The sequence below is a fragment of the Leucopleurus acutus genome (assembly GCF_964270905.1).
Source record: "Leucopleurus acutus genome assembly, chromosome: 12".
NCBI lineage: Eukaryota > Metazoa > Chordata > Mammalia > Artiodactyla > Delphinidae > Leucopleurus > Leucopleurus acutus.
In genome coordinates, this window is record NC_139154.1 from 17,563,893 (window position 1) to 17,582,243 (window position 18,351).

At 53.7% G+C, this 18,351-nt stretch overlaps 1 protein-coding gene across 1 annotated transcript in view; it reads left to right on the plus strand.

Annotated features, from left to right (window-relative positions):
• The window catches only part of CNNM4 (cyclin and CBS domain divalent metal cation transport mediator 4), a gene marked incomplete at its 5' end in the record, with an annotated part of 34,819 nt that extends 20,935 nt beyond the window's left edge, over positions 1-13,884 (plus strand). The window contains 6 exons of the mRNA XM_082852104.1: positions 6,029-6,172; positions 6,464-6,598; positions 7,612-7,781; positions 8,044-8,140; positions 13,082-13,263; positions 13,578-13,884. Of these exons, the coding sequence (XP_082708230.1) occupies positions 6,029-6,172; positions 6,464-6,598; positions 7,612-7,781; positions 8,044-8,140; positions 13,082-13,263; positions 13,578-13,775 (926 nt within the window). The 3' untranslated portion in view covers positions 13,776-13,884. The remainder of the gene's footprint in view (positions 1-6,028; positions 6,173-6,463; positions 6,599-7,611; positions 7,782-8,043; positions 8,141-13,081; positions 13,264-13,577) is intronic.
• Between the last annotated feature and the right edge of the window lie 4,467 nt (positions 13,885-18,351).

An 18,351-nucleotide genomic window follows, 5' to 3' on the forward strand; every position in this document is an offset into this window, starting at 1 on the left:
GCCTCCTTCCCTTCCCCACAGCCAGGTTGCCCCGTCCTAGCAGTGCTTGAATGTAGAAGGCTGAGGAAGCTCCGAGCCCTAGCAAAGCAGTGTGAGAGTATTTTTAAGAGTTTCTTTCTTTCTTATGTGTTTCTTTCTAATTATACCATTGTTATGGAAATTTTAGAATTTCTATTTAGGGAAGTATAAAAAAGAAAACAGAAACCATACTGAAACCCCCATACTGTTAGGTTAAACCATATGAATTGAAATTGTCTTTTTTTTGGGGGGGGGGTCAAAAATAGTGAAATATCAGCAATTTCATAGGGGGCAGCCAAATATAATCATTTTGCTACATTGTCTCAGCCTTCTTTTCTTTGAATAAGGACTGCCTTGGAAAACGTGGGATTCTCAGCTTTTGGAGTAGATGTATCATGTCAATTTTCATGTTTCATTTCTCACCCCACTTCTCCCCCCAAAATCCAATTATCCAGTTGAATGGATACTAATAATCAAATGAGGTAACTCATTAAAATGAAATTCTATGTTAGATTTAAACTCCATACAATGAGAATCATAAATGTAAGTCCTAAGTTGATCCTCTTATTCTAAGTGATAAATCAGTTAATAGTAATTTCCGAATTACTGTTCAGAAGCTGCTTTTTTTTTTTAAAGTCATCACCCCCCGTTGCTTTTTTTAAAAAATATTTATTTATTTACTTGGTTGCACCGGGTCTTAGTTGCAGCTCGCCAGCTCCTTAGTTGTGGCACATGGGCTCCTTAGTTGTGGCATGCAGACTCTTAGTTGTGGCATGCATGTGGGATCTAGTTCCCTGACCAGGGATCGAACCTGGGCCCCTTGCATTGGGAGCATGGAGGGTTTTTTTTGTTTTCTTTTTTGTTTTTTCAGTACGCGGGCCTCTCACTGCTGCGGCCTCTCCCATTGCGGAACACAGTCTCCGGACGTGCAGGCTCAGCGGCCATGGCTCACGGGCCCAGCCGCTCCGCGGCATGTGGGATCTTCCCGGACCGGGGCATGAACCCGTGTCCCCTGCATCGGCAGGCGGACTCTCAACCACTGCGCCACCAGGGAAGCCCAAGGGAGCATGGAGTTTTAACCACTACGCCACCAGGGAAGTCCCTACAGAAACTTCTTGATTACTAAAATTCAGAATAATTCTTTGCCTAGTCTCCGTCCCTCTCCCCCTTCCCCCATTGGTTATGTTTCTTTTCCTAAGGCACATCCACATGAACTGTGTCATCCATTCCACAAATATTCATTGAACACCTACTGTGTGCTGCTTGCTGTTCTGAGTTTTGGGAACACAGACGACAGCCTCTGATATGATGGAGCTCTCAATCTAGTGGGAGAAGATGGTCCATAAAACGACAAACACAAGGAACAAGCATGTTCTATTTTTTTTTAATTTATTTATTTTTGGCTGCGTTGGGTCTTCGTTGCTGTGCGCGGGCTTTCTCTAGTTGCGGTGAGCGGGGTCTACGCTTCATTGCGGTGCGTGGGCTTCTTCTCATTGCGGTGGCTTCTCTTGTTGCAGAGCACAGGCTCTAGGCGCGTGGGCTTCAATAGTTGTGGCTCGCGGGCTCTAGAGCGCAGGCTCAGTAGTTGTGGCACACGGGCTTAGCTGCTCCGCGGCATGTGGGATTTTCCCGGACCAGGGCTCGAACCTGTGTCCCCTGCATTGGCAGGCGGATTCTTAACCACTCCACCACCAGGGAAGCCCTCTATTGTTTATTGTAGGTGATAAACTAAAGACCAGGGTTGCGGGGCTGGAGGAAGTGTTGCAGTACTCAGTGAGGCCCTCTGGGTAGGCCAAGGTGACGTTTGAGCAGTGAAGGAAGACCGGAAGCAGGCTGAGTTGGGCAGGTGTGTGGGGGAGGAGCAGGCCAGGCTGAGGGAGCAGCCTTAGGAGTTTGAGGAAGAGCCAGGAGGCTGAGTGGCACAAGTGTGAGAGAGCAGGGCAGCAGGAGGGCTTTGGGCCCCAGGCCGCTGCGAGGAGTATGCTGTCTACCTGGAGTGAGACGGAGCCACTGAAGGGTTTGGGGCACAGCATGAGGTGACGTTATAACTTCTCCTGTAAGAGGGTCCCCCTTGCTGTGGTGTTGAGAGTAGACTCGGGTCCAGGATGAAGCCTTGGGGTCTCACCCTCTGGGTGAGAGGAGGTGCACGTGGCTCAGCACGCGGCAGTAGCAGTGGAGGCTCCCAGAGGAGGTTGGATTCTGGGTGTCCGTTGCAGGCAGAGCCGATGGGATCCGCTGAGTGGGTTGGATGTAGAAGGGTAGAGAAACAGAGGAATCAGGGACTTCCCTGGCGGTCCAGCGGTTAGGACTGCACGCTTCCACTGCAGGGGGCCCGGGTTTGAACCCTGGTTGGGGAACTAAGATTCCGCATGCCGCACAGCGTGGCCAGAGAAGAAAAGAAATAGAGGTGGCAAAGTTTATTCCCCCAGGGCCTCATCCACTGGATGGATGGAGATTGGGGAGGTCTGGAGGAAGGGCAGGAGCTAGGTTTTGGCCGACTTAAGTTCAGGATGTTAGACATCCACGTGGAGCTAGCTGTCAGCGAACAGCTGGCTGGATATGTGAGTCTAGAGAGCACAGGAGAGGGCTGGGTTGCTCATACTTATTTGAGACGCCTTGACTTATAATTTGTATTTAAAGTCCAGAGGCAAGGGACCAGGTGCAAGGACTGAGCCCTGGGACCCTCTCTTCTCAAGGAGAAGCAGCAGCCCTGAGGTCAGAGGAACACCAGGAGAGCCGTGTCCTGGAAGCCAAGGAGAAGGGAGGATTTCCAGGGGGAGGGAGAGAGTTGGCCCCTTGTCAGAGACTGTGGCCCGGGAAGGTCATCTGAGACTGAGACCCCACCGTTGGATGTCATTGGTGACCTTGGCAAGAGAGGTTCTCTGACCAGGAGGGGAGATGGTTCTGCTACGACCCAAGAATGGCCCCTCTGGGCAGATAAATTAGAAGGTGGCAGATATGGCCCAGGGTCCTGTGCCGGGGCCAGCAGAGGATGACTGACTGGCCCCCAGCCCAGCACCTTTGCATGGGGCCCAACTGGCCAGCCACAGTCAGTGCAGTGTTCCAAGCTCTTAGCCTGCAGAGCAGGGCTGGCCGTGGGCCATGCCCCAGGTTGCCTTACCTCCAGGGTACCTGTCTGCAAGGTGCTGCCACTAGAGGGCGCCCACACCCACCAGTGGATTCCACAAACCAAGGTGCCCCAGAGAGGAGCAGGGAGGGGGCTGAGAGGGGCTCAAGGAATCTGCTCGTTTCATCCACAGGAGGGGCATTTCGGTCCTTCAGAGAAGCCACCCACCTTTCCCTGTGAGGCCCAGTGTGACCCGTGACTGTTTTGTGGGTCAGGACTTGTTCTGAGTCTGTGGGTTAATCAGAGGGTTCAGTGGGGACGGGGACGTTTTCTCAGATTACTGGAGCTGTGTCTTCTCTGCAGGCGCTCTGACTTCTGGGCTGTGAGCAAAGACCTGTGGACTGAGCCACACCCACCCTGTTCCGGGGCCCAGTCTGCGGCAGGTTAGGCATGGAGGGTCCTGGCTCACCCCCTCTCACCAGTTGCCCTTTGTTCGCTTTAATTTTGTTTTCCCCCCTTCATTTTTTCTCAATTAAAAAAAAAAAACTGTAGAAGTAAAACATGCCTAGCAAGTAGAACGATATAGAAGGGTATAAAGTAAGGGATAACACGGCCCCGCCCTCAAACTCCACATATCCCCGAAGGTGGCCATGGTTATCTCCTCCAGACACTAACAGGGTAGTTTACACCTCACCGGCCCTCGCAGGCAGATGGCAGCACGCACTCTGTCCCGTTATAGCCTCTCCAGGGCTTCCTTCCACAACGTGGTTCATCCGGCTGTGCCGCGTTCTCCCCAGAACAGCAGTGGCTCCTGTTAAGGACCGCTGCTCCATTGCTCTCGAGGTTTGAGGTTGTTAAAAAGAATGTTCTGATGAACCCCTTTGCTTGTTCTGTCTTTCTACGTTTTGAAAATTACATCCGTAGAGTAAGTTCCGGCCCGTGGAATTTCCAAGTCCAAGCTTAGGGACCCTGAATTCTGAGACATGCCGCCAACTGGGCCTCCTGAAATGTGTGCCTGTTTACCTGCCCACCCACCAGAGTGCCTGTGGGGGCCTGCGTGTCTCCCTAGCACTGGGCGCTCCCAGCTTATTAGGGTGTGCCGTCTGGAAGCAGCAAAAGCTCCCTTGCTCTAATTCTGGTTCCCGCCTGCTACCACAGCTTAACTGGCTGCCCCAGGCCCCTCAGAGCATCCTTTCTGTCTCCAGAGAGCGCTCCTGCATGGGCAGCACTGACAGGTGAAGAGGCCGGGGGGCCGGACACCGGGGTTCTGGCCCTGACTGCCTGCTGCCTGCTGAGGACCTTGGCCGAGCTCTGGGTCTTGCCGGCTCAGCTCTGAAGACACTGGAAAGTTTTAATCGAGCCCATGGTTCTTCCTGGCAAAGCGCTGAAAGGTTTTTGACCACGACTGGAAATAAGGATACCACAGTGACCGGCACCTTGTGCAAAAGTTTCGCACACAAAAAACCAACCACACAGGGCTTCCCTAGTGGCGCAGTGGTTAAGAACCCGCCTGCCAATGCAGGGGACACGGGTTCGAGCCCTTGTCCAGGAAGATCCCACATGCTGCGGAGCAACTAAGCCCGTGCGCCACAACTACTGAGCCTGCGCTCTAGAGCCCGCGAGCCACAACTACTGAGCCCGCGTGCCACAACTACTGAAGCCCGTGCACCTAGAGCCCGTGCTCCACAACAAGAGAAGTCACCGCAATGAGAAGCTCACGCACCGCAACGAAGAGTAGCCCCCGCTCACCGCAACTAGAGAAAGCCCATGCACAGCAACAAAGACCCAATGCAACCAAAATAAATAAAAAATAAATAAATTAAAACAAAACAAAACAAACAAAAAAAAACCAACCACACAAACAAAAAAAGTACTTCCCCCCATGTGGTGTACTCTGCGATTTTTCACTTTATTTTTAAAAATGCTGGTCCCGAGAACTGGCATGTCTCTGTTCTCCCTCAGAGGCCCCTAGGAGTTATGGGGATGCATCCTGGGGCTGGGATTCCCTGAGGCCTTAGAGACCTGGAGAACATCCTCTGCGCACCGCGCGCTAGAGTCAGGGCTGAGACTGGGGCATGCAGGGGAAGCTGACTTGACCTTCACAGCTCTCCGGGCCTTCTTCCCTTAGGCTGCTCTAGACCCGTGTCCCCGTGTGTGGGTCACACAGTCCCGTTCAACCCAGAGTGGGGGCCGGGCCCTTTTTGGCTGTCACCCTGCCATTGTCACGCGCTGGGGCGAGGGGCACGAGAGCAGTGTGGGACCCCAAAGGAGGGCCTGGGAAGCCCTGCCGCCCCACAGAGCTTCTGTGGAGGGTCCTTCCTCCCCATCCTCTGCCTCCTAACTTTCTTTCTTGCCTCCAAGGGTGGCCCTCCTCTAATTATAGTACCTGCCTGGCCTAATTATAGCCTGGGCTAATTTGTTAATGGCTTTGGGTACTGAGAGCCCTTGCCTTGGGCAGGATCACGGCCCCTGGGTACACGCAGGGAAGTTTTGCCAGGGAGCACTGGATGAAGGGACGTGAGTGGCCTTTGAGGCCCATGGGGGGCGGCGTGGGCCCCCTGGGGAGCCCCATGTCCAGCTGGTGCACGCAGGGCTCTGACCAATGCTGCCTCTGTCCACGAGTTGTCAGGGTGGGTCTCTCCCCTTCCCAGGGGTCCCAGGAGCCCCTGGTGCGCGGCACCAGGCAGGGCCTTGCCATTTGCATTCTATTTAAACAAATGGTCCTTAATTAAATGCCTTTAAATTGAAAAATACTTCTGGTTTTCCTCTCCATGAAAGCAATGTCTGTTTGCAATAGAAGCTTCAGGAAATGCACAAAAGGGAAAAAAGGCTGTTCATGACCCCACCCCAGTGACTTATGACCCCAAATGTGTTAACTTTTGGTCGAGGAGTCTCATGACTGGTCCCTCTGCTCTTGTTTGACTCATTATATTGTCCCTGCAGGGAAGTCCCACCTGGCCATCGTGCAGAAGGTGAACAACGAGGGCGAAGGTGACCCCTTCTACGAGGTGCTGGGCCTGGTCACCCTGGAGGACGTCATCGAGGAGATCATCAAGTCCGAGATCCTGGACGAGTCTGATATGTACAGTGAGTCCCCTTCCCACCCTGCTCTGCTCTGCTCTGCTCAGACTGGCACCTGCTGTCCCCAGGCGGGAAGGCCGCCGTGGGGACGGGAGGCTGGGCGCCAACCAGGGCTGCTCGGAGCGTCCGCAGGAGCCGCCTTTCTTCCTCCCAGCATTTGTGTCTCAGCGCAGACACTGCTGCTTCTGCTTCTGGTGGAAGAAGGGCCCGCGGAGCTGGGAGTCGGCGGGTGGGTACCAGTCTGTTCCCCGGTCCTTGGGGGATGCTGTTCTCAGTTCCAGATTCCTTCTCTTGCAGCTGACAACCGAAGCCGGAAACGGGTATCTGAGAAGAACAAGCGTGACTTCTCAGCCTTCAAGGATGCTGACAATGAACTCAAGGTGAAAATTTCTCCTCAGCTACTTCTGGCTGCTCATCGCTTCCTGTCCACGGGTAAGAGCATGAGGAGGGGGGCCTTCGGGTGTCGGTGGGATACAGCCCCGGAGGGAGACGTACTGGGCCTCTGGTTACTCCTCCCCAGGGGACAAGGGCTACAGCAGATGAAGGGCCTGGGGCACGCGCGCCTGCCTCTGGAAGGGGGCGAGGTGTTTTCCTTCCATCCCCACCGAAGATCCCTGCGGTTTGTTTTCCCCGTTAATGGGCTGCTGCTACAAACTTCCAGGAACCATCCGGCTTTGTTTTGGCTGTTTTGTGCTGGGAGGACCTGAGGTGGGCACCGGGCTCCCCGTTGAGGAGGGAGAAGGAGGCCCTTCCATATGCCCCCTCCCCCTGGGTACAGCCCACAGCCCGCATGCTCATCCTCTCTGAGCATCTGGATCCAGCTCCCTTCTCATCTCTCTGCCTCCCCTCCGCCTGCATCTGCTGGGCCCCTCGGGACCTGACTTCTAGGTCAATGACTTTTCTCTCTTCTCACCCCTGACTCAAAGCTCCCTTGGAGACCCGGGTGATTGATTAGGAAAACGCCCGCCTGCTCTGTCCTCTCCCCTCAGTCTGAGTTCCTTCCCAGCCCTCACTTGCTAAAGCTGTGATCCTTCCCTCTCCTGTGCTTTTCCTGCCGGGCTGTTGATGACATGGATACTGACAGTCGTGATAGTCACGTTTATTAGGCACTTCGCATGTGGCAAGCGTGTGTCTAAGTGTCCTACGTCTGTTATCCCATTTCACCAAACAGCAACCCCATGAAGTTTTAAATCCCTATTTTACAGATGAGGAAACTGAGGCACGGGTGAAGGAGTTTGCCTGAGGTCATGTTTTATTAGTGCAGGAGCCACTGTCCAGGCCCAACCAGTGACAGACCTGCATGTACTGAGGCCGGAGCCAAGGTCATGCCCTCCGGGGAGGCAGGGCCAGGCAGTGAGGAGCCGTCCAGCACAGCAGTGACCGTGTTCCAGGCACTGCCCCGCCCAGCCTGGCCTCATGTGAAATCCTCCTCTCTCCTCCTCCAGAGGTTCCCCAGTTCAGCCCCTCTCTGATATCGGAGAAGATCCTGCTGCGGCTGCTCAAGTACCCAGACGTCATTCAGGAGCTCAAGTTCGATGAGCACAACAAGTACTACGTCCGCCATTACCTGTACACCCGCAACAAGCCGGCCGACTACTTCATCCTCGTCCTGCAGGTGCGCCTGCCCCGCCCTGCCCTCCGTGCCCGAGCCGCCCTCTCACCTGCTTTCCTGCCCTTGAGCCTCTGCTCCCCGTTGCCGGTCCTCCGCCTGCAAGGCCACCGTTGAGCCCCTGGGTCTCCAGGGCTCTGGAACTAGCTCCTCCACGGGGCCCACAGCCCTGTTCACTCCTCGCGTCTCCCTCGTGCCTCAGGCTTTTTCTTCCCAGGTGTTTTTTCCTTCTCAACTCTGTTTGTAACCCTGACCCGTGTTCTTTCAGGGGAAGGTGGAGGTGGAGGCTGGGAAGGAGAACATGAAGTTTGAGACGGGCGCCTTCTCCTACTACGGGACCATGGCCCTGTCCTCGTCCCCCTCTGGTGAGTCTCTGGGCCATGTCTGGGCCGCCCTCCAGCACTCCTGGAGGGGGAGAGACTCGGACTGGTCCCCCAGAACCTAGGGCCTCCTAGAAGGGTCATAACCCAGGTGGCTCAGGGGAGAGGAGGCCAGCGAGGGCCAGAGCTGCCAGGGCCTCGAGGAAGTGGCCTGGAAGAGCAGTGACTCGCCCCTTGGGACCGGGTTCAGAGAGTGGAGGGAAGAGATGAGGGGATTCTGACGAAAGCCGGGAGGGAGCTGAGAGCGTGTTCTGAGGTGGTGAGACCAGCCCACCAGGAGGCGAGGAAGAGGGTGGATATGAGTCAGGGAGCCGCAGGAAGTTGACGGCATTTGCTTGCCATACGAAGCAGGAGGCCGTTAGCGGCCCTTGAGCAGGCGGTCCTGTGACAGCAGAGTGGGCCGACTGGGCAAGCAGGCCACAGTGGCCCTCCTTAGCCGTGACGGTGGGAGGCCAGTTGAGAGGGAGGCAGGTGGAGGGAGGCTGCAGGGCCTCACTTGTGAAGACTGGGCCGGGGAGTCAGGGTGGGGGAAGGGAGGCCATGGCTCCCGTGTTTGGAGGCCAGGCCAGGGCCTGGTTTTCGGCCGCGCATTTGCAGATGGCTTCGGCTTTTCAGGGGGCTGAGCCACTGCCTTTTGGTTAAGGGGCCGTTCTGATGGAATAAAGGGACCTGGGGGCAAAGAAAGGACTGGACAGCCTCTGAGAAGGGCCACTGGCCACCCCGGTGCCCTCTGCTTCTCCAGTCCTGGGTGGCTCAGGCTCCCCTTGCTGGAGGGGGTGCCCTGCAGACAAGGCCCGAGTCTCGCCCGGCTCAGCTCCTCGCCAGTTGTGTGACCCCTCCGGCCCCAGGTTGCTGCGGGCTGGACAGTGAAAGTCTGCTTTGGTGCCGGGGACAGGCACATGGTGAGGGGGCTGCTGCAGCTCCTGGGGAGCCTCGATGCTGTGCCTGCTACTGTCCTTTGACAAAGAGGACCCCCATGTGGGGGGCTGGGCACCCGTGCATACTGACACAGCTCAGCTCCTCCACCAGCGTGAACAGGCTCCTGGGGGAGGGGAGTGGGAAACAAGGCTGCAGAGCTGGGTTTTGGAACAGGTGGCCCCTGCCCAGGTGCCTCAGACCTGGGGAGGACTTCTCTGCCCCTCCTGAGAGCACCTCTTGCGGTCCAGCTTGGGGAAATCTTGTGCAGCAGGGCACACAGTCATGGGACGTCCCTCCAAGCACCCTTTCTCTGCAGCCATGCCTCAGAGCCTGGTTAGGGTCCTGCGCTCTGTCTTTTGATGTGGAGGCCCCAGGTTCCCACTTGCAGTGGCTGGAAGGGAGGGGAGATGACTTCTGGGGGCTCTGGGCACACTCCACCAGCTTCTGCCCTTCTCTGATCAGGGCTCTGGTCAGCTCTGAGCACCCTCCCCGTCAGGGCCAGGTCCCCTTTACTGTTGTGCCCCCTCTCTGCTCGAGGGAACCTGGCCCCCAGCAAGTCTGCTTCTCCATCCTGTTCCTGTGGCTCCACGCCCACCCCACCCATCACTGACCTTTTCCTCTTTTGCTCCAGTGCCTTCCACCCTGGTCAGGTGTCTGCCTGGCAAGCGGAACTCCCTGCTCTCCCGGCTCTCAGGTAACATGGCATGGCTGGAGAATTTGCACTGCCACCTGCCGCCTGAGCCCTCACACTGCAGCTGCATTAACCGCTCCCAGCAGGCACTGGGGGCCCCGCCCCCCGCCCAGCACCTGTGCCATCCCACCTGTTCACACTTGTGGGCCAGCCTGACCAGTGCTAGCTGTGCTTGGCCTGGGGCCCAATTACTATGTGCCTTTGCCCAGGTCCTGGAAGGGTTTCCCCAGAGGTCCTTCAGTCTTTGAGAAGAGACACAAATGCCTGCAGGTGACAGGCTGGGAGTGGAGGGTGGCTCCCGGCCAGGCCAAGTGAGTCCAGCTGCTCAGGGCCACTCACAGGCCTCAGCAGGATGACTTGTCACCCCATCAGCTTTCTCTAAAAAACTTTCTAGCTTTCCTCACAGACTTTGGTTTTCATTCTTTGGCTGCTGGTTCCACCTGCCAGGGGGAGGCAGCAGCTGGGTGGTTAGAAGTGTGGCCGCAGTCATACTGCCCTGGTTGAATGGGGTCTCCGTAGACACCAGCTAAATGATTTCGGGAGCTGACTTACCTTTTCTAAGTCTTGGTTTCCCCCTGTGAAATGGGAGCAATACATGTGCCCACTTCTTAGAATTGTTGGCAGCAGTGAGAGAATTGATATAAAATGTTTAGTTAGAGCTCCGTTACTGTTTGTTTTTTCTCTGTTACAACCAAAATGTGACATTCCAATCAGAAAGTGTTTAGGAAAATTCCAAAAGCCACAGAAACATGCTGTTTCTGGCCTTTGATATGTCACACTCCCGAGCCTTGTCCCAGGGTCGGTGGGAACTGTGTTGGCCCCAGAATCATTCAGTTCGAGGGATTCCTATCCCATGTATACTGCGGCGGCAGAGGTCCTGATGTCAGGATTATGGCCTGGGCTGCTGAGCCCGGAGGAGAAGAGCGTTACGAGTGTCTTTGAGCTCTGGTCTCAGTGCATGACTTAGAGAAGGTCCCTGGGTCCCAGCAGTGCTAAAAACCTATCACTTCAGTCAACTGTTTCCCCTATTATGTTTGTACAGCTGGGGTTTTTTCCATCTTAAATGTACAAAAACACACTTTTTAAAATTGCTCCTCTTTAAAAAAAAAAAAGTAAAAAGGTGATTTAGAAGTCACTTGTCCCGTTCAAACACAGCCAGCTTCTGGCAGTGATGGGAAGTACAAAGCAATTAATGGTCTTTGAGCAGGGGGCTGTCTGATGAGGACAGAATGGGCCATGTCAGCCCTCACTGGCCAACCCCTCAGCCTCACTCTCCTCTTCTGCTCTTGCTTCTGTCTCATAGATGGCCGGGAGTTGATGCACACATGGTTTGAATCCTGATGTCTTTACCTAATATGGGAACCGAGACACTTTTCCATAAGCTTTCTAGTTAGAGCTACACAGAGGTTCACCAAGCAGGTGTGCCTTCATTTGGTTTTTTTCCCCCTTATGCATATTCATGGGGGTCTATATTCTAAGTATAACAGCATGATGTAAACCTCTTTACGGAAAAACTTCTTCTGTATTTAAGATTGTGTCCTTAGAATACTCTTCCAGAAATGGACTTACCAAGTCAAACCCCCTGTTTTGTTTTGTTTTAATCATAAAAGTAACACAGCTTATTTAGAAAATGGGGAAGGTGGAAAAAAATCTTAAGAAAATTAAGAAGCATCATAATTTCATTATTCAGAAACAAACGCTTCATATTTTGTTAGATTTCTAGACCTCTGTTTTTAATAGGCCATGTGACTAATTTATGTTGGTTTAAATTCAGTTCCTGTTCCTGGAGTGTTAATAAGCATTAATTAAAAGCATTCTATCGTTCAAATAATTAATGTCAAATATTAAGCAACATCCCTAGTGTTTCTGGTCTTTGCTAGAACTTAATCAGAGGTGTTGCTTAAGTTAGAATGAGTGATACATGCACATGGTCCTCTAGTGGCTGTATACCACCTAATCATAGACTATCCAGACTGTATTTTCCTGGTTTTATGAATGAAACTCAAACGTAGAGTATTACTCAATTCTGTCGCACTTGGTTCAGCCACCCAGATTCAACTGGTCTGTTTGTTAGAATAGCTGACTCAGTAGTTAGTAACTTACTAGTTAACTAAGCAAATCAGCTTAGTCCACGTCCTGTTCGTTTAAAACAAGCCAGTACGCCTCCACAGCTAACTTCTTGGTGCATTTCATCGTTTTCTGAGTGTTCCCCAAAATATGAGCTAATGATGTACAATAATGTGTGTGCCCTTCCTTTTCCAAAATAAGGAGCTGGTGCCTTCCTCGTTGGAGGTTGAGCCATTCCCCTTGCCTGGTTTCAGTCGACCGAATGGAGGCCTGTGCTTCCCCTAGTGGCGGGAAGAGGCACTGCCGCCGCTACCCCAGGCTCTGCCTCATGGGAGGGGGACTGAGACCCAGCCCCCAGACACCCCAGAGTGGGAAGCCTGGAGCCCTGGGGCCTCTAGGTTCCTCTGAGAGGAACCTGCTGCATCCCACCCCCCCTGCCAGACTGGCTGGGCTCAGCAGACACAGGGCAGGACTGTTCCACACACAACAGGTTACGTGCAGAGCACACTTTTGAGCTCTTACGAGCATTTTGAGATGTGAGCAGGGTGTCATGTTGGGGGGTGTATGACGTGTGGTGAGAGAGTGCAAACTGTAGGTTCTTCCTTTGCATATAATTTAAAAGTATGCAGTTTGGGCTTCCCTGGTGCCGCAGTGGTTAAGAGTCCGCCTGCTGACGCAGGGGACACGGGTTTGTGCCCAGTCTGGGAAGATCCCACATGCCGCGGAGCGGCTGGGTCCGTGAGCCATGGCCGCTGGGCCTGCGCATTCGGAGGCTGTGCTCCGCAACGGGAGAGGCCACAGCAGTGAGAGGCCCGCGTACCGCAAAAAAAAAAAAAAAACAAAGTATGCAGTTTATGTCCCTTGACAGAAGCTGTCATCGAGACAGGGACAGTGGCTCCTCTGCCATGCTGGGGTCATCATTGTGTCACCCTTGTCTGATCAGCTGTTGGGGAAATGAGGGGTTTTGTAGCCATAAACTTTCTGTGTCTCTGGTTTTTGTTTTCTGTTTTGTTCATCTGTTTGGGTAGACTTTTTAATTCTTACTGCACCACAGTCCTAAACAAACTAGCTCATTGGCATTGATGAGGTCAGACCTTCTGCAGGCAGAGCTTCCGTTCGTTTGTGCCCGAGAGCTACTTCCCACTGCCGGTGGGGGCACTACTGCCCCGGTGTCCGTGGACAAGGTTGGACGGGAGGCTGTGAGGGGCACCAGGCTGGCCCCCGGCCTGACAGCCTCTCTCCCTCCACAGACCGCTCCCCATCCCACCCTGCACCCCTCAGCCGCTCGGCCTCCCTCAGCTACCCGGACCGCTCAGAAACGGCGTCGAGCACGGCCCCCTTGGCAGGCAGCAGCCAGTTCGGCAGCTCCATCCTGGGCCAGTACACCTCCGACTTCAGCGTCCGGGCGCTCATGGACCTCCAGTACATTAAGGTGAGCGCTCCCCATGGCCCTCTTCCCAGGCAGCACCATCCTCCTCATTCTGGGCGTCTGGATCACTCTGCGTCTCACCGGCAGCTTCTTTCTTTGATCCACCACACCCAGCACGGAGGGCCCGGGATGCATGTCCCTCCTGCTCTAGCTCCTCACTCTTTGGTCACCCCCTCCCTCCGCTCCGCCCCCTGGGTCACGCCCTCTCTCCTGGACTCGCAGCCTCCCTCCTGGCTGCCCGTTTCTCCGGGTCTCCTGTAGGGTTGGCCCCCCGGCCCTGCTGTCGGTGAACCAGGCCGTCCTGCTTCCCCCTGCAGATCACCCGGCAACAGTACCAGAATGGGCTGCTGGCCTCACGCATGGAGAACTGCCCCCAGTTCCCCCCGGATGGGTGCACCATCTGTACCGAGAACTTGACCGACAAGTCCGAGCTGCCCCTGGTGGACGAGACCACGACTCTCCTGAACGAGCGCAACTCCTTGCTGCACAGAGCCTCCCTCGAGGGCGCCATCTGACGGGAGGGCCCGGGGTCCCCCGCCAGCCCCGCGGGGGCCTCCCCAGTGGGCCCACACGAAGACAGGGAGCCTGTTAGGCCGGAAGGGGTACAGATAGCCTGTCTGACTGAGCAGCCAGTTGGCCCCCGACCCGAGGGGGATCTGGCCTCCGACAGGGACCTCTGAACAGCTCCGAGCTGGCGGCTGCCCACCCTGGACTGTGGGGCAATGGGCCGGCAACCAGGAGTGCTTCTAAACTAGGCTCATCTCACCTCTTTTTAATACCATATGGGGAAGGGAAGACAGGGTTAAGGAACTTTATTTAAAAACAATTTTTTTTTTTTCCACAAAAACTTTAAAAGGGGTAGGGTTTCTCACCCCGGGAAGCGATAGCCATAATCTGCTCGCAGCCGGGACTTTTTGGCTATGTCCCTGACTCAGGAAGCCTCCTCTTTCTGCTTCTCCTCCGCCTCCTCCAGAGATGGCATCCCACGGGCCTGCTGGAGGAAGGTTTTCCCTTGGGAGGGAAGAAAGTTCTTCCCAGGAAGCAAAGAACCAAATAGTGCTGAGAACAATTGCCCGGACACGCGCTGAGGCTCGCCTGGTGTCACCGAGGCCGAGGGATTCTGGGAACCGTGATCAGGGACGTGACACTAGCAACTGCGGAGAGGAGCACTCCTCCTCCTGGTAATCGCTGGACCCAGGAATCTCCTAGAACTCTGCTGATGGGCTCTCCTGGTGAGTTGGGCTCCGTTGAGGACTCTCGCCCTGTCCCTCATATCTGCCCCTCTGGACAACTCTCCCCTTGTAATGGGGCTGAGTTCAAGTGTTAGGCAGGGTCTCACACCTTTAAGATTGCTAACCCCTGCTCCCCAGGCCCTGACCTCACTTTCACCAAAGGTTTTCCCCAGGCTGGGGGAGCGACTGCGTTAGAGGGGACTTGTCTGCGATGCTCCTTTTGGGGCCAGGAGGGAACCTGGTCATGGGCATCTACGTCGTCAGCAATTCGTTCCATACCCCTTCCCACCCCACAGCGAAAGTCAGGTCTCAGTCACTGACCCACCAAGCCCTTCTTTCCGGACTCCCGGTTTCTAATCCAAAACCCCAGTGCCTCTTAGAGACTGAGGACAAGAGGACGTTGTAGGAAGCCAACCTAAGCAGGTCCTTCATGCCCTTTCCTCTGTGGCTGAGGTTCACCTGGCTTTGTTCACGCACTTACAGATCTAACTAAAAGGCACACAGCTGGCAGCCCCGTCTTCCCCACGTGTGTGTTATCCTAGTGTGAGATGTCGTCCTGGCCTTTGCTGAAGCTCGTGGTCCTGGGCGCTCAGAGCCCCAGCCCCACGCGCAGTTCTGCCCCAGCACCTTTTCCCTGTGCTGCAGGCTTCCCGCCATCGGGGAGGCTGTAGGACCAAGGTCCAAGGTGGCCCTTTGGTTGGGTGGAACAGTTGCTGGGGGGGCGGGGGGGGCCCAAGATCAGGCGAGGGAGACTCCACAGGCCTTCCTGAGTGTTATTTATTCACTCTTTTCCTCAGCCTGTGAGTCCTGTTACCCCAAGTGCTCTGTTGGGGACCAGGAAATGTCTTGCACCAAGTATACTGGCCCCTGGTCATTTTAAAGTTCTTCCAGACACAGAATTGATTCCTACAAGTCTGCAGAGAAGGTGGTGACAGCCATGGGTTCTCAAGCCATAAGGAAAAAAGACACCAGACCTTTGGCCCCCGTTGGGGCCTGAAAACCCCTCAGTTTTCTCCAGAAGCAGCTTGCTTTCCGAGTCCACACAGGGGCTCGCAGAGCTGTGTTCCTGGGACCTGAGTGCCAGGTGGAGCAGACTCACGGCCTGAACCGAGTGTGTGTGAAGCCAAAGGAGCAGGTGCACACACTTCCACGGCTACCTCTTTGCACGCACAGTTACTTTCAAGAGATGGTCCCGCCTCCCCTCCTCTTCCTGTCCCCATTTATAATCACTTTGTGCAGAGGGTCATGATTATTTCCACATATTACTGGTCCGATGACTTCCTCCTCCCAGTGCAATTTTTCACCTCCTATTCCAATCTCTCGTTCCTGGGCTGAGCAGTACCCTGACCTGGCCCAGCCCTGCGTGTCTTCCCATGGAAGGGAGACCTTCGCAAACGGCCCCTGGATGGGTAGGCGAGTTACAGCCATCGTAGCAAATAACTCATATTTATTTTGCATAAGATTTTAATTTGTATATTTTTGTGATTTATTTTGGCATTGTTATGAGTTTGACTCTCGGGGAGTTTTGTTGTTATGACTCTTGTGTCTTTTGTCACAAAACAATGATAATATTTGCTAAACGATATACGGAATTTATTTTTGATTGGTAATAAAAAAAGAAATATGTATAAATCTTGGTGAGTTTACAGTTGGCCTGTTTGAGTTCTGTCGATACTCGGTGCCGGTCATAGAGCTAGAAGTGGCCGTGCCTGGCTCTCACCTATGAGAGGGCAAGGGGCCAGCATTCTGGGACTGTGTAGCAGTAAAAAGGAAGCAGAAATGTAACTTACAAAAATATATATAATCAAGGCTGTTGTCACAGGAGCTAGAGAGTGCCAGCTGCTGCTAGACAGACAGGGCAAGTGTGCTCAACTGCCACCATTAGGGATCCAGTACAATGGACACCAGAGGCTTGGGGGCAGCTGGGATGGGCAGATTGCCCCTCCTCTCTCTCCTGGGGGCTGAAGGAGAAAGGAGCTTGATCCAAAAGTATGATCATGTTGTCTTACAGCAGCAGGTGCCTCTCAGTCCATACTCAGGGGCTGGTTGTGGTTTCACAGTTGGAGCGCTCACCGCTGGAGAGCCCGCCTGAGAGGGACCTCACTGTATCCGCTCCCGAGGCTTCAGCCAGGCGGACTCCTGCCCGCAGGTGCCTCCGCCTGTGTGTGCAGTCGAGTGCACCCAGGCCAGGGGCTCACGTAAGCCTGGCTTGACAGGGCCAACTCGGGGCGGGGAATGTTTAAAGAAAGGGAGGCACTGGGTAGGCAGAAAGGAAGGAGGACATTTCAGATAAAAGGAATAACAAATACAAAGTCTTGTGCATAGGTGGGCAACAATAAATTTCATTCATCCATCTGTTCCACACGTTTAAGCCCTCGCTACATGCCAGGTGCCACCAACCCCTCAGGCTGTCTTCTCCGCCTGGGACTTCCTCCCATGTCTTTGTGAGGCTCACCCCCTTGCTTCATCTAAGCCTCTGTTCAAATGCTACTTCCTTGAAGAAGCCTTCTCCCATCACCCCAGCCAAAAGAGCTTGGCCCCAGTCCCTCTGTCCGTTACCTTTATTGCCATGTTTTTCTCCATAGCACATATTGTCAGATATTAAAATACGGATTTGTATATTTTCTGTTGTCCTCACACTAGAACTTAACCTCCAGCAGGTCAAGGTCTTTCTTACTTCCACTGCAGTCCCAGCACTAGGACAGTACCTGGTACATTGCAGGCACTGGATGCAGGAAATACTTGTTGAATGAATGAATGGGTCTTACAAGAAGGTGAGTACTGGATGCTATTGCGGGGGGAGCACAATGCTCCCATAACCTTGACCCAATCTAGTCAAGATGGTTGAAGAAAACCAGCTGGAGGAAGTGACGTTTGCAGACTTGAGAGAGAAGAAGGAATTAGCCAGGGGTCACACACAATAGTTATGGGTTTGAAACTCAAGAATACTAGATAAAACACAGAAATGTCTTGAACCAAATGATCAGAAAGGAAATATCGCCCGTGGGGGAACTGAGTGCCCGGTGACAAGTGTCTCCACTGATGCTGTGATGATGGGCCAAAGACTGACTCAGAGCCAAGGAAGAAAGAGGCTGGCAAAGTAGTGCTGGGGCCTCTATTGTTCACAGAAAGTCACTTGTGAGCAGCTTTGTTTGCTCTGTACCGGGTCCTTTGTCTTTCTTTGGGTCTCACAGTTTGACTCACTATTTGTGTTTTCCAAGCGTGATCCAACAGTTTTTCTACTCAAAGGTTTCCCCCCTCCCAGATAAGTTACAGGTTGTTTTCCAAGGGAGCTCGAGACCAGGGGAAAAGTAACTTGTCAAAGGTCAGAGCTCTGTCTAGATATACTGAGTGTTCTCCCCATCTTACCTCTGGAACTGGTCTTCGCTAGTTAACTTTTCAGGCACATGACTCATTTCAAGCCTGCTGTCCATTCTATCTCAGTGTCAGCATTTTATCTGGACTTGGAGACAGAAGTGTGAACCAAAGGGGTTGAGTCTACTATTATTATTTTTTTTTCAAAAGAGGCATGCCAGCCCAGTGGAAAGGCTCAGTAGTCATTATTGCTTCTGCTGGCGGCTTATTCTGGAACTTTTCACACACTATTTCTGCCGGTCACTCGCCACGGGCTTATTCATTCTTGCACATTACCTTCCACACAAACGTATTTTACTTAATTGCAGCCACAGTGCCTAAACTGTTGTTTAAAGTGTTTTCATGACACAGCACATGAATTTCTATAGAATCCTTGTAAAGACCATTTTAAATGACATGTAAATGAACAGCCTTATGAAAGTCTATGTATGTTAGGAGATTTGAAAATACATAAAAATGTAAAGAAAATATTAAAAAAACCCAT